Source organism: Lathamus discolor, chromosome 2 (genome assembly GCF_037157495.1).
Source record: "Lathamus discolor isolate bLatDis1 chromosome 2, bLatDis1.hap1, whole genome shotgun sequence".
Classification (NCBI taxonomy): Eukaryota; Metazoa; Chordata; class Aves; order Psittaciformes; family Psittacidae; genus Lathamus; species Lathamus discolor.
This window is the reverse complement of record NC_088885.1, coordinates 74,387,164-74,402,767: the sequence shown is the minus strand read 5'-3', so window position 1 is coordinate 74,402,767 and position 15,604 is coordinate 74,387,164. Positions and strand designations below refer to the sequence as shown.

The 15,604-nt window shown below is 37.4% G+C and overlaps 1 protein-coding gene across 4 annotated transcripts in view; it reads left to right on the top strand.

Moving 5' to 3' along the window:
• GMDS (GDP-mannose 4,6-dehydratase) overlaps window positions 1-15,604 on the top strand; it is a 421,100-nt gene that overhangs the window by 192,048 nt on the left and 213,448 nt on the right. For all 4 annotated transcript variants that reach the window (XM_065667470.1, XM_065667469.1, XM_065667471.1 and 1 more), the window contains one exon: window positions 1,762-1,889. In XM_065667470.1, coding sequence (XP_065523542.1) covers window positions 1,762-1,889 — 128 coding nt within the window. The remainder of the gene's footprint in view (window positions 1-1,761; window positions 1,890-15,604) is intronic.

Sequence of the window (15,604 nt, the reverse complement as noted above, 5' to 3'; positions counted from 1 at the left end):
AGTCTGACTAAGCCAAAGAGTCTCTGTCACTGGTTTTATGAAGCCGGAGCTCCACTCCCTCTGCAACCCCATCCAGACAGGAACAGGGGAACCACAGTACTTTGCTTTCAGAAACTGCAATAGCAGAGTCACAGTGTCAGTACTGTGGTTTGTGCTGGTTTATCTTCGGAATGATCGTAACTCTCCTGTTGAGTATGCAGGGTGCAGTCTGAAAGAAGGGCTTGGGCTTTCATCCTGCAGACTCATTTGTTCAATTTTTGAGGAATATTGCTATAAAAAAAAGATTCCCTAATATATTTTGTTTCTGAAATTTTGCAAATCACACTCTTTTGTAAGCTTCCTTTACATATCTACACTCTCAGAAAATACAGAAATCATGATTTTCATCCTTTAAAAAACAAGTGCATACTGTGGATATATTTTAAATGGCTAATAACTGGAATTCCAATTAGTTCAGCAGTTGACAGAAAATTAAAATTGTATCTTGATCCTGTGGTAAGGTCTGAATTATTTCATTGCTTCATTCCACATGGTTCTTATAGGTGAAATCTGTTGGTTGGTTGGGGTTTTTTTACTTTTGGCAGAGTCAGAAGACACTAAAAGGTGATGTGCTGCTCTTGACCTTACAGGGAAAAATAGTACTCTAAAAAAAAGACGCTTCATATTATTTAATAATTTTTCAGCACCTTATCATTAATTTGACAGGAAACTGAGAAAAATTAGATGCATATCCCTCCCAAAAGCAGAGTTCGATAATGAAAAGACTACATACATGCATTGAATTTACAAGCTGCACTACTTCGGACTCTTGAAACTTGCTAAGAGCATTTTACAAGTGCAGTTGTTTTCACTAACTGCCCTGCTTTCCATTTGGATGCGGTATCATCTGCTACCAGTCAATAATTTATTTACTTTTTTTAGCTGTTTAAAAGGCATGAAATTTTAATTTTTGTGGCCCATTACTGGGTGAATGCCATTGGGCTTGTTTAGCCTGGAATCATGGTCTAAATTCAAATCCCTCTGCTTTTGAGGAGACTGTTGAGCATATTTTAGAATCACAGCCATCATAATTTAAAAATCAAGGTATGAAAATAACTAGAAACAAGTATTATTTAAAGCAACTCTCCAGGGAGAAGAAATGGGTACACAAAATTGCTGCAGCCATACAGTGAATAAAATACAGAAACATGATAAAATAATGTGTGGGCTTCAACTGATGAAATTGAAATTACATTTTCGTGATCTCACTGAACCGGAGGGACAAAGAATCCCAGCTAACTAAAAAGTGAAATGCATTTAACCTTTACAGTCCTTTGGAGAATATATAGTCTCAAATTTTTTTATTAATAAACTTATTTATTTTGATACATGAATTCCTAAAAAAAAAAAACCCAGCAAAACTTGAGGGTGGTCTAAGATGCCTGTCTTCTTTATGTAACCTTTTGCATTTTGTGTTTAAGAACTGACATTCCAAATGATTTTCTTTGGCTTTGTGCCTGGACTGAATACTGAGGCAGCAAATTAGGAATGCTTAAGAAGTCCCACAAAGAAAGATGTTTGCTGTGAAAATGCAGCTAATGTGACACTTGCACTGGAAGCTTCTTAGCCTACTCAAATGATAAAAGATGGCATGGGTCTAGGTGGTGTAAGAATTGTGAATGAAGACTGAAAGTACCATATGCTGGTGCATACAAGGCATTTTTTCCATCCAGTTATCTGCCATTGTGACTACGCTGATACTACCTTTTATTTCTATTCCAGGGGCTAACTTTGTTACTCGAAAAATTAGCCGATCGGTAGCAAAAATTCACCTTGGACAGCTGGATTGTTTCAGCCTGGGCAATCTGGACGCCAAGAGAGACTGGGGCCATGCCAGGGACTATGTTGAGGTAAGTTGTGGACCATGTGCCTTTTTCTGAACCATCTTCGTGGTGGGGATAATGCTTTGTTGCTGTAACTTCAGGTCATGGTCCACAGAAGGCTATCTCAACATGGTTTTGCTTATTGAGGCCTGTTAAGTTTTCTTGCTCTTGATTTCAGACTAGAGATTTTAGTTAACACAGCAGTCTACCCCAGGCATGACCTGAACAGAAAAATAAATCTTTGGGTTTACATTCCTTGACTGAATTCCTTGGAGGAGGTGGCTGACTAATAAAGTGAATCTATTTTAGAGTTTTTCTTCTATTGTTTTGACAAATTTTATGACCAGTATAAAGATTGCAGCAAGTTGTAGTATGACCTGAAGTCAAAGATCCTGCTGGAGGTTGGTGGCCTTTATTATAACAAGGCAAGAATGATGTGTATATTAATGATCAAAGGTCTAGCTGGTTATGTATTACAAAGAAGCATCACAATATAGTTGTGACAGCAGGTACTACAACACATGTGCCTGCATCTAGTGTTTGAAATGTTTTTGTACTCAGGATTTGTTTCTAATTTTATTCTATGCATCTACTTAAGCAGACAAATAAACAATACCCCTGTATTGTATTACAAGGAGACATGAATGACCATGTAGGAAATATTGTCTTTTCCCCAGGAGACTTTTGTCCCCATTTTGGTGCTTAAAGATTTCCTGTGGTCATTGGACTATTTCTGTCTTTTAATAATTCCTTGCTGGGAAACCGGATTTGGCTTCACTATTCACTGATGTAGTTTAAAAAGATGATGGCTTCTTGTTTTGTTTTTCTGTATTACAAAGCAAGTATTTCATTAGGAAAAGTCCGATTTGGAATTTTTATTGTAAATTGAGATTTAAAAGGTAAAATAAAAGCTGAGCTTTCAAATGTTGTTTACAGTCAAAAAGAAACAGCGAGAAAACAAAACTGTAATACCAGAATGTAAACTTCTGCTCTGGCTTATATTAAAATAGGGAAAACAGACATATTGCCTTGGCATCAAAAGAGTTCCATAAAGTTAGCGAAAAAGGTGAGTTTTGGCGGCTGGCTAGAATAAAGTTGGCCTTTGGTTCTGTGCTGTATTTGTATGTAGTGTGATATGGGCACCATGAATGTCATGACTATGCCTCCATGAATACTGGTTTATATTTGTGGCTACAACATTGGCTGAAACATTTAATGCAGTAAACTATACAAATCATCTTTTTAATGGATAAAACTATAGTCAAGAGTATTCATAAAGGCAGTTACCAAGTCTCAACTGAAAGGAAGTAAAAGATAAGCCAAATAAACTGATTGGTTGCAGAAAGATAATGAGCATAATTTGCTAACAGGCATTGGATATTCCATAAATGCTTTGGCTATCTCATTCGAAGACAACTTGCACCAGATCATAAATCATGGGATTAATTCTGATGTCTTCTTCTGTAAGGGTAATCCAGAATAACCCTCTTGTGCCTAGTGGGTCAGGCCCTTGTCCTGTGTTCAAACCTTTAAAAGCAAAAAGGAAATGAGAACAAGTCTATGCAGAAGAATGACTAACTTTCAAGGCCTTTGGCCTCCAGAAGGAATTTAGTTGTCCAAGGTCTGCAGCACAAACACGTTTGTTGTGTAAGTAGCATTCCAGACCTTTCAGCTATACAATTTGGGCCTGTACCAAAACCTGGAAAGAATTCCTTGCTAAAATATAGTTCATCTTGAGTATTTCTCTTCCCGGAGAGGTACCCCTTCGGATAATGGGAAAGTTATTATCAATTCTCTAATTCCCTGAATATTGTGGAAATGGGGTTACAGGCAGCATTTTAATGGGTAAAAAAGAGAGTAACTTTAAGCTGGAAATAAACAATTATTTGAGGCTTTAATGGACTGGAAAGTAGGGCTTAGAGATTTAACATTGTTCAAATAAATACATACTATGTTAGAAAGCATGATCATATTTACAAGCATTTGGGGAGCTTCCTTAAGCATATGGCTGAACACATAGGGATATAGCTTATCCTCTCCATATGCACTTTTAAATCCCATTGATATTAATACAAATAACACATGTGCATATAGACTAGACCACGTACTGTGTTTTCTTTCTCCTTGTTTCCTTATTAGGGATATGAGTAAAACCATAAATACATTCCTTTTTGTTGTTTTATAAAACATTATGGGTCAGTTCCTGATCTCATGAAAGTTGATGACCGAACTCCCATTGACTTTGTGGAAAGATTATATCCTGTATGTATTGGAGTAGGGAACATATAGTGGTTACAAAGCACAAGCAGAAGTCAGGACTTAGTATATGATCACAGTATACATGATGTTTAAAGATAGATTTGTAGCAGAGGAGAGTAGTTGGAATATGTGTTGAATTGGGTTTTTGAGCTGACGCTTGAACTGCCACCTGCAGGAACAGTGACATTGTGCTAGTGAATGAAGACTAGGAAGTCTAACTCGCTAGGAACGTTTCCTTTCAGTGTTTGAAGACAACAAAATAGAAATAAGTAGGCATCAAAAATGGGAGGGAGGGATTATTAGTTCATCCTGAAATAAGCAGCTCTTAGCATTTTTGCAGAAATTGCTGCTGCCTCTAACTCCCCCTTTCTCCAGTTTTACCCTACTGTGGTTGAGCACAAGTCTCATGGGAAGACAATTAGAGATGACAATCAATACTGCTGAGTTGGAAGTGGAAAAATAATATATCAATGCTGTTGATATATGAATCTTCTGTGTGCTATTTTTGTTTGTGAGGGTAACTCATACCTTTTATTTGTTGCAGAAAGTTCTAGTAAACTATCTGCTAGATATTTTCAAGTATTAGTACAATAGCAAGCTTTAACAGTCTGACTCATTTCTACGTCATTTATAAAACACAAAGCGTCATACAAATTTCCTCAGACACACCCATGAGCCTTAATTCAAATAAATATAGATATTTGGAAACATTTGACCTGGTCCATTAAAAAAAAATCACATTAACCACTGGTTGGTTGGGTTTTTTTAATTTCCTAGATGCTAAGTACTGTAAATGAAGTCATGAAGGTATATACCTGCATCAGAAACCTCAAGGTATTGTTCTTGGGGACATAGTAGACACATTTAAGTGTAAAGATGGAAAGGGAAAGCTGACAAATAGAAACATAGTCATATTGCAAAGTGGCTCTGGGGAAAGAACAAATTCATATTAGAGTTCAACAGCTGCAGCTTTTTCTTCCTTTCCTTTGCTTTCCTCTTTATCACATGCTGCTGCTCAGGTTGCCTTATGCAGTTGGACTGCACACACCTCAGTGTTGTGCAGAGGGCAAAAATACTGTACTGGTGAATGCTGTGGAAAAACCTGTCAATGTGTACCTTACAAAAGTAAAAAAACAAGTCAAAGGTAACAGGTTTTATAGTCTTTAAGTATTTGTACAGATCAGAAGTATTTTCTTTTGCCTTCAATAGAAATCCAGCAGTATTTCAGGCAATAATTGCAGAGGACTCATAATTGGGTCATAATTGACTCCTATTAATTACAGGTCTAGACAAATGCTGAAAATTAAGTATGTACTGAAATTCATGGTGAAATCAGGGACCATTTGATATTCTAAATGTATGGCAATCAGCTTCCATTAATTTGTATTTAAATAATGTTTAAAAAAAAGCTAAAAAGAACAGTTTATAAATAAGTAATATAGTAAGTTATTGTACAGTCCAACCAAGTACATTAAGAAACTGCTTCAAGAAGGACTTTCCATCTTACTTTTTTTTTTAATTGCTATTGATGATGGCATGTACTTTATTTTGTAATTAAAATACACAAGAAAATGCATAGTCATTTTTATTGTCTTTAATCCTTTTGCAGTTGTTGAAATTGAGATAGTAAAATCTAATCTATAGTGATGCAGTCTGCTTTTTAATGTACACTCAGCATCAGTGGGTCTTTTATTCATGATTTTCCTCTTCACCACTCTAATAGGTAGAGACTCACCCTTAGAGACAGCTGCTACCATTTCTGCTGTGGGAAATCCCTTCTCATATGTTTGTGTGCATGTTTAAATATAAAAACTCTTGCCAAACAGCATTATTTAAACTTTTACTTTCCTCTTGTGCACAAGAAATTGATTCAGCCAGCGAGACTGTTGGCCAAGGCATTTCTAGTTCCATTTTTTGTTTTCCTGGATTGTTGAGGATATGTTGTCTTTTGAGATAAGTTTTACCTTAGTCTGATAAGACATGAAGTTTTTTCTGACACATCTTTTCATCAGGGCAGTGGAATAGCTCCTTGTGAAAGTTTTCCTTTGTTGAGGATTGTTGGTTATAAAAGCAAAGTCAGTTATATCTTTGTAATTACCAATACCTCGTATAATTATGAAATTGGCTTGTGAACTTAAAGGCATGCTTTTAAATAAGGATTACCTTTTGTTGTGGACTGAAGTGAAAAATGTTTTTCTCTTCTTACTGCTTAGTTTCGATGCTCAATATTAATCACTTCTAATAAAAATTAAGATATAATTTTAAATCCTCAATGCTGAACTTCTTTGAGTATGACTGTAAAGGTTTTTGAGCTATTCAGGTACTCAAGTATATTTTGTGTATTTCCAAATGAGAACTTTTCCATTCCATCAGCTTGCTTGAGCTGGGAAAATTGATCTATTAAGGCAAATCAATCATAAACTTATAGCAAATCTACTCTGATTCATGTGATAATCCACTGAACTGATTATCTTATTGCTGCCATCTAGGTGAAATAACTGTGAGAGCAGCAGGGCTTGTATGAACCTTTAGGAGAAAAGTTTGGTGGACTGTGCTCCTTTGGAACATTCATAAAACCCTTGACAGGTACTTGCTGGAGCAGTATCTTTTCTAGAAGGACCTGTGTCAGAGACAATGACAATTCCATCTTAGTTTCTTTCTAATAGTTTAAAAATTTGTTGTCCTTTTTATAAGATATAGAACAAAGCCTCATGCTGAAATGCTTTTTGAGAGAGCAACATCTTCCCAAAGAAAGTACAGGCTTACCAATAGCAGAATGTCCTTTGATTTCCTCATATAAATATTTAGGACATGTGGAGGTATGATGTGTCCAGGATAAAGGAAGTCACATTTGACCATGGTAGTATGTTCAGTCATCTATGCAAATAATGATCCAGTTCTCAGGATACATTACAGCAAATGTAGGTGGCCACAGAGCAAGTAACTAGATTCAAATGAAAGATGCTAAATTGTTCTGTGAATTACACCCAGTACTGACCCACAGGCACTGGCATTTGCAATAGATGACACAAGAGTGCTGGAACAGCAGGTCCAGGAAGAAGTAAAGATCATTTTCTTCCTTCTAGTTGAGTCTATAGGGGAAAGACATAGATAAGTGGACTGCCCGAGCTGACTCAGGATGATGTTATTCCAGTAAATTCTTCCCACGCATTGCACCTCAGCTGAAATGTTCTAACCTACAAAAGAGTTCAAGGCTTGATATGAGGTGGTAGAGGGCATCACAGGCCACAAAACAGGCGGCTCCCTGGCATGTCTCTCATGCAGGCTCAAAATAGGATCCTGTGACCCCACTGTCATTTCTTGCTCTTTATTGATGTCCAGGTAGACTTCATCAAGCACACTGGGCTCAGTAAGGCATCTGTGGTCCCACTTGACTTCTTGTTTCAGAAACCACTCTTTTAACTGTCTGATTCTAGTTAAGAACTTTAGATTGAAGGTTTTGAACATTTTCTTGAAGATTATTTCTGTGCAGCACCAAAATGAACAGTCATAAACAATAAGCATATGGTGAACATTTCTTCTCCATTGTCCCATGCAAGCAGAGAAAAAGTTGATATTTAAGTGATGTTTTATTTCAGTTAGAGCATGACTTGATGCGAGCAAAAAGGAGGTATAATTCTCAAATACCATCTTTCAGATTCTGAAACTAGAGGCAAACCTTAACTAACGAAGAGAAGACATGGTTTTGAACAACTGTGAAAATAAAAGTTTTATTTTTCAATGCCAAATAAAAGCTTACATTTTGGTAAGTAAGACTGTACACACAATAAACTACTTTATAATACTTTTCTTTCAGTGTGTGTAGTTTAGATTAGGCTTCTTGACTATTAGAAATAGTTGCAATTCCCAGCAGAGTAACATACAATCATCTTAATTCTACTCGTGAAGATAATGTCTGCATTAAAGAAAAACAAAACAACTCTTTCATGGTGTTTGAAATACTGAAGTTCGCAAATAATGTGATTCTAAATAGCTACAGTATAAGTGAGAAAATTCAAACACGCTTTATACATGTTTGCTTGTGCACACATACCATGTGTATATGTGTGTTTCTATGTTAATTTGAACGTATGTATGTTTCTGTTTATGCATGGATGATTTTTTTTAAATTGTTTTCAATTTCACATTTGTTAAGAGGTGCATGTATGTGTTGTTTTCTCTTTCAGTTTGGTATGAGTGCTAGTAAAAGATTGAAAAAGAAAGTAGTTTATTACAATGGACATGAATGGTCTCCATACTTAAAACATAAAAATGAGGAAAGAGTTTAATTACAATATGTAGGTGTTCCTTCTAATGCATATCATATGGTACTGATTTCCAGCAGCAGTACCTACTGTAAGGGCTGCTGCTAGACCTTTTCCTTTCAGGAAAACTATCCTGATCTATTTCAGAACTACAGCACCATTTCCCCCTGTTTATTTTTGTAGCCATTTTTATGTGAGGGAATATAATTGTAAAAAGATTTTTTTCTTATTTACATAAATTTTCCTTTAGCTTTCTTTTTCACCACTTTTGTGTTTGACCTATTAGTGTTTTTAGGCTTTACAAAGCCAAAAAACTGCTTCCCTCAGCAAAACCATCTGGTTTAGTTTCCTGTGCCTCAACAATGATACGTGTATTATTATCAAGGCCACCCCGGTGGTTTTCTAAGTGGTCTTGTTACAGCGGTGGTCTTACAATTCAATTGGAATGATGGAAAGGTTAGACTAAGGCTTCTTTCAAGTATAAGGTTTCCAGATTGATAAATTATGTATTGTTGTCATATATCTGAGACAGACCTATTATGCCATTGTAGCTTGAATGCAGTATCTCTTCAAATAATACAACTACAAGAGTCCTTCTGACAAACCCTGCTTTTGCAGCACTTTCTTCTTGTAGACTAGCAAATTAAAGCAGTTTTCAGAAGTAACTTTATATGCATGCTATGTTCCTATGATTTAATTTTTCTGCTCTGTCTGGCAATGTGTGGAAAAACAAGTGTAATTATGACAGTCCATGTATAGGAGCTATCCTTATACTTGAGACAAGACTGGATGCCAGCTGAAAGATGATATAATGCAATATGTATATCATTATTGCAGTCTATGCCAGTGCATGCTGCAGTACAGTGTTTACTCATTAGCAGGTGGCAATGTAACACCACTGTGACCCCATACAGGATGAAAAAAAACACAGACTTTTTTAAAAAAGTCTGTTCACCTTCCAGTCGGTGTCATGGTGGTTTTACCTTATGACGACTTCAGATGAGACTGTGGGAAAGAGGTAAATCTCACGGGGTAGATGGGATTGCCAGGGAGCAAGTACACCAGACATCCTGCTGCAGGCTGCAGCTGTGCCTGGAGGGCAACCACTGCCTCATCATGGGATGGAGTGTATTCACCATAAAGTGAATCGTCACCAGATTTAGCAGCAAAGATTCCACAAGCCTCTTGAGCATATGTAACCACAATATTTTATTTTCGTTTTCCAATTTAGTCCACACACAGTTTATAAATTGTGCAAGTTTGGAGCAAATTTGATGGAAATCTCATAAACGTTCTTTAGCCCTCTATATGCAAAATTTCAAATTGCAGTTACTGTACAACAAGGAAAATCTTGAGTATATGGAAAAAAAGTTGAGGTTTATGGGGAAGTTAACCCAAATTAAACATATTTTTTAATCAGCTGAGTCACTTCAATTATTTTTTTTTTCCTTTCCTTGCTCTTTTTCCTGCCATGAGTTGGGGGAATAAAAAAGAGAAGGAAAAGAAACCCCCAAACAAATAAACCCCAACAAAAACCAAAACTCCACAACCAGGTGTGTCTACCTTTGAACTCAGAAATTTTGTATCCAGTCAAATGGTATTTGGCAGCATTTTAAAGAACAGGAAGAAGCGTCTTTTATTGGTAAATGCTAGGCAACATTAATAACAGGTACTGCTACCAGCCCCACCTGTAATAACCCAGATAGTTTCTCTTTATTACCTAATCTATGATTTACAGATTTATTTGAATCCTAAAGTAATATACCACAATCTGAGAAAGCTGTATAGCATAGTAGGTTTTAATTTTAATAAGGGGGAAAATTCCCTTAAAACAGATCATTAAAATTTAATGAGGACGTTTTTAAAACCCCATAATGGTTCAGTTTACACTGGAAGTCAAAAATAGTTAATAGTGTTGTTATGTCTGTGTGGTAACATCCTCACTATACAGTAATTGTTTTAATTTGAAATTAAGCCAGTAAAACATCATGGGCAGTGCATTCCCAGAGCCAAAGTTTTTAGCCCTCTAACAATTTCAGGTCATTCCACTGAAAGAAGAAATATTTCATAGCATAAATTAAAATGTCAGGGCTCACTTTTGTTGTACTCTAGCTGTTAATATTCTGTGTATTATTAAGACTGGTTATCAGCAGAGTGACTGTTCTTTCCTGATCTGGGTATGGAGAAAAATACCATTTTGTTTGTTTGTTTGAGTGGGAAACATTCCCTAAACCCACAGGGTGCACTTAATATGCCACTTTTAGTTTTAGCAGAAATACTTGAATTTTAGCTGTAGGTGTTTTTGGACGAAGCCTTGACCTAACAATCAGCATTAATGGGCCAAAGATAGAGCAGCTGAACTTTCCAGTTAGCCTTCTTTGGCTGACATTAAGCTTCCCCTGGGGACAGTTGGCTTAGTTACCAGGTTAAGTACTTGAAGAAAGTTTATTGCTGTCATGTGCTTGATTTCTCTCTCTCTTCCCTTCAAAATCCATGTGATTTCTGTAACAAGAGCGATTGTTTGTTTCCTCGGGAGGGTGAGGAGCATTACACTTACAAGGTAGGTGAGCAACACTGGCATTTTCTTAGCCCTTGTCTCTAGTCAGCTTAGCAGTGTGGCTGGGTTGGATTTGCCTGTAGTCATGGAAGAGGAGAAAGAATTAAATATTGGGCCCCTGACATCGTCCTGTGTCTGCAGCTTATATAAGAGCTGGCAGTTCTCTCAAGCCCTCCTAACACTTCCTCCTTTGCGCAGATTGAGGCTGACTGGTGCAGGGGAACCCAGATGCTGTCGGTCGCCATATGTCTTGCTGATGCGCAGGGCAACTCCTGGCACGAGAAACCTTGTTGGCCATTTCATTGCTTCTAGTGAAATAAGGATTTTGGTTGTTTCTTGAGTGAGTAGGCCCATGTACAATAGGATTAAAGGATCTGGTATTGGATTTGAGGAAGCAAAATTAGGGAATCCCTAACTATTATTATGGAACGTTGTCTGTCTGCGAGGAGAAATTATTAGGGTTTTTTATAGTCTTGAGTGCAGCCTAGGCACATTTTGCCCAGCTTTGTTTCTTTTGGTCAATAGCATGAGGAAAGCAGGGTAAACTCAACCATTTGAAACCTCAAAGAACTGTGACCTCCAGCTAGAAGCCCCTACTGTGAACCGTTGCCTAAACTGCTGCATCCATAGGTGTGTTCGGTGTTGAACTGACTTCATCGTATTTACATTTGTGTTTCTATTAAAAGCTTCTATTAAAACAAGCACCGTAATGGAAATATGCTTACTCTCTAAATTTACTCTTAATAACAAGCTTTGTACTTCTTAGAAGCTGGTATTTCTAGTGTAAGTTGTGTGTTATTATTTCTTGATCTGCAAATGGATTTGATTTTTTTTTTCTTAATATCTTCCAAGTGCATTTTATGGAGTTCTTTAAGGAGCAGTAAATTGCATTAGTAGAGCATTAACTCCTATTTCTGCCTTAACCTCTATCAAGTGAGATGTTACTCTATGCAGTAACAGTTTATCAAGGCAAGCGTAACGCTATAATACCAGGCACACATGTTGCTTTTGACATAATGAAAAGTTGGTACAAATCATACAATTTTGCTGTACTGTGCATTATTTTACAAGAAAAAGTAATGCTTTGTGTTGCTAAAGCAGTATTTTTTACTTATGCAATACAGGCATACTTTCCCCCTCACCATTAATTTATTATGCTGCATTTATTTCCAGACAAACCGTACTTTTCCATATCTGGTGGGAATTTTTCTCTTCCTCTGAGGTGTTTTAAATTCAACAGGCATCAGGTTTTTAATATATCACACTCATTTTAAGGGGAAATAATTGACAAGGGAAAAATATTTTAAGTATACCCTTTTCATTGCCAGTATTATTATTGATATCCAAGGTAGATCTATATTAAAAATGCTGATGATTTAAAACTGTTCATGTTCCAAACTACAAGTTATTGGGAAGGTGTCAGGACGCGTAAGATAGGATGGTCTTTAGGCTATGTGACAGACCAAGACATGATAGCTCTGTCTCTCAACAAGGGAAAGCCCAAGATGTGTTTGGCTGTTGCTGGGCACTGTACCTCCACTATCACCTCCTGGCTGCTGGCAGCCTTGCTGTTGAACCCCCATGCCAAGAAAAGTTTCTAAGTGCCATATTCAGGCTGCAGCTGGGTGATCACCACTGCTCCTATTTGTGAATGTTCCATATATTTGTTGTTTATTTGATATATTATTTAAGACCATAATACCTCATAAACCTTTTCCAGTGACTTGTGTGCCATAGCCATGGCGTGCCATAGCCATCACTGCGGGAATGTGACATTTTGGATTGGTAGTACTGGTAGCAGAAATTATACTGGTTTGCAACGAGGAGCCTGACATGGGTCAGGGCCCAACTGTGCTTTGCTTTCTGGGAATGACAACATCGAACATGAAGGAGCTTGCCTTCCAAGGAGCTCTTCCAGGCTAACTGTGATATCTGATGCCTCATCTCTAGGGGAATCTTTTTTTTCTTTTGTTTTTTTACACAGTAACTCAGGAGTAGGTGAGTAACAATTTACAGCTGGTGTTCACTGGAGGTTGTGCAAGTTCTTGTGGTCCCAGCACAATAATGTTACACTTCATATAATGTACAGCATTTTGACAGAGTCTTACAAGTATGGGTCCTGAGAAAACATTTTAGAAATGTTATAATGTTTCTTGCTATCACCAGATAGCAAGAAAAGGTGAGACCACATGCATGAAATGCGCAAGCTCCAAGAAGACTGTAGGTCTTGTTCCTCCCTGCCTTTCAGGCAAACCTGAGGACCAAGCATGCTACAAACCAACTGCAGGAATTGGTTTGGAGAGGAATCTTGTTCTAATAATATTATTATTGATTTCAGTGGGACCTGACTTTATCCGTTGCATCTCACATTTCTGCTTGGGGAGGTGGAGGCTAGCACAAGAGAAAGAGGCTCTGTGCCCACACAGAGTTACTCAATACACCTGTGATAGGAACAGCCACAATTTGCCTGTTTGCCTCTAAAAGTGACCTCAGGAGACATTAAAATTCCGTTTAACGCATTACCAATATAAACACGAAGCATAATAAAGGGGTTTCACCTGGCCCACTGTGCCTGTTTTCAGCCTCAAGTGTGACAGAATGATGAAATTAGTGCATGACTGCCCACTCCTTGTAATTAAGTAAATTAGTCTTTCCTCAGATCAGTCTTTTTTGTTGCTGATTTTCATAAGGTCACATCTAAAGAGGGGCAGTGTAAAACCAACAGGCACATATGTAAAAGTGTAGCTGGCAAAAAAACAAATCTTAGTAAAAAGTTCCCCCAAAATAAAAGTAAATTAGTCGTCATTGTTACCACATTCATTTGGAGTGATTACAGAAACTAGTGTTAAATTATAGCAGAATCATGCACATTTGACATTTACTTTTAAAATACACTATGTGGTAAACAAAAATAAGCCTCAGTTCCCTTGGTTTAATTTATTCATATGAGGTTTGTAAACAAACTGTGTAATGAAATCGCATGCTGATGATAGGCATTTAGCTGCACTGATTTGTAGCAGTCTGATAATTTAAATACAATGTGTCATATATATTTCAAGTTGGGGGTAAAAATAATCCAAATTCTGAAAACGCAACCTATGTCTCAAATAGTTATGTTCTGGAGCTGCTTGTAAAACAGTTGACTCCTAACTAAGCTAGTTGTATTAGTATCTTAAAGTGATCCTTTTTGCCTAGATATGGGGTTTCACTGGGATGCTGGTTTGTAAAAAGTCTTTCATTGGAATAACCTACTAACTTGCTACTGCAAAGTCTGGATGTGTTGTATTGAAGAGTAGTGCTGGATCTTACACTGTTACTACACTTTCTTGGAAGGAAAAATCCTACAAACTTTTATATTTCATGAAGGCTGATAAAACCTAGAAAGTAAAACTGCCTGTAACCAGAATAAAATGGTGGTGTTCATGCTCTGGATGAAAATTAGCATCTTGAATCCAACCCCGAACCAGCAGCTAGAAGGATCACTGTCTGGCAGAGAAAGAGAAATACATACTCAGGAAGACCTCAGCTAACGGCGAGATGCTGCATCCTCATATGGGGGACAAAACAAGCCCCCAGCTGATAGGTGAATGCTGTGTTCTCATCACCTGCTCTTTGGCCAAAGTGAGCCACCAGCTGCCACTGTGCTTGATTCTGCCTGTGAAAGGAGCCTGAAATTCTCTAGTAGGGCACAAAACAAAAACTTGCATAGAAAATAACAAATATTTCCATTAGATGTTGAAGATTTGGTTTCTTACAGAGTGAAGAGAGTTGAGGAAAGGATGTGCTAATACAACAGTTTGACTTGAGAATTGTCCTTAACACTAATTAGACTTCTCCTCCTGAAACTAAAAGGGACTGGCTCTGTAGGATCCCATTTACTGACATGTGAATATCCTACATTTCCACAGAATTAGTAATTTTGTAGTGGGCACAGAAATCCAGTTCAGCCTTTCCACCCAGTTAGGGGAAAGACAACCACAGGTTCCCTGTGGAGCGTACCGGCACATACAGGCCTACCAACCTACCACTGCTACAATAAATGCATCTTCTTTACAGAGGATAAAACTGGTCAATGTGACACAGATCACATCGTAATGGAACACCATTGTAGTCACTTTTTTAGTTAGCAGATGACCCTAGTCATCTTAAACTAGGTGGTCATTTCCATCCTACTGCTTACCTGCTTGGTGGCAAAGTGCACAGCTAGACTGTCACCTTAACTTGCCCAGGCATTTGATCAGCCAAGTATGGTAGACCTTTCTGCCAGATTTTACCCGTAAAAGTTAAAAATTAACATATAGGTATCTTTTTGCTAATGTATTCAATCATTCAATTTAATGTTTTTTAAGATGACCCATGTAATATTTTCATACCTGGTTTGTGTAATTTTCTGCTTTGTAATATTTACAGCTGTCTTGGAGCAAGCCTGCATGTGCATGCGTGGGTTGCTGGTCCTTCTGTCTGGTTTTGCAGGGAATAACAGGAGTGCAAAGATTTGTCCTCCCAGGGCTTTGTATGTTGACTGTTGAGGTGTTACTGAAATTTTAATAGCAGCAGGTGCCAAGTGTTTAACAAAAACATCCTTTCTGTTAGAGGTTCACTAGGAATCAGAGCCTGATGGGTGTCAACAAGTAAAAGTTGCCAGTTTGTTTAGATTAAAA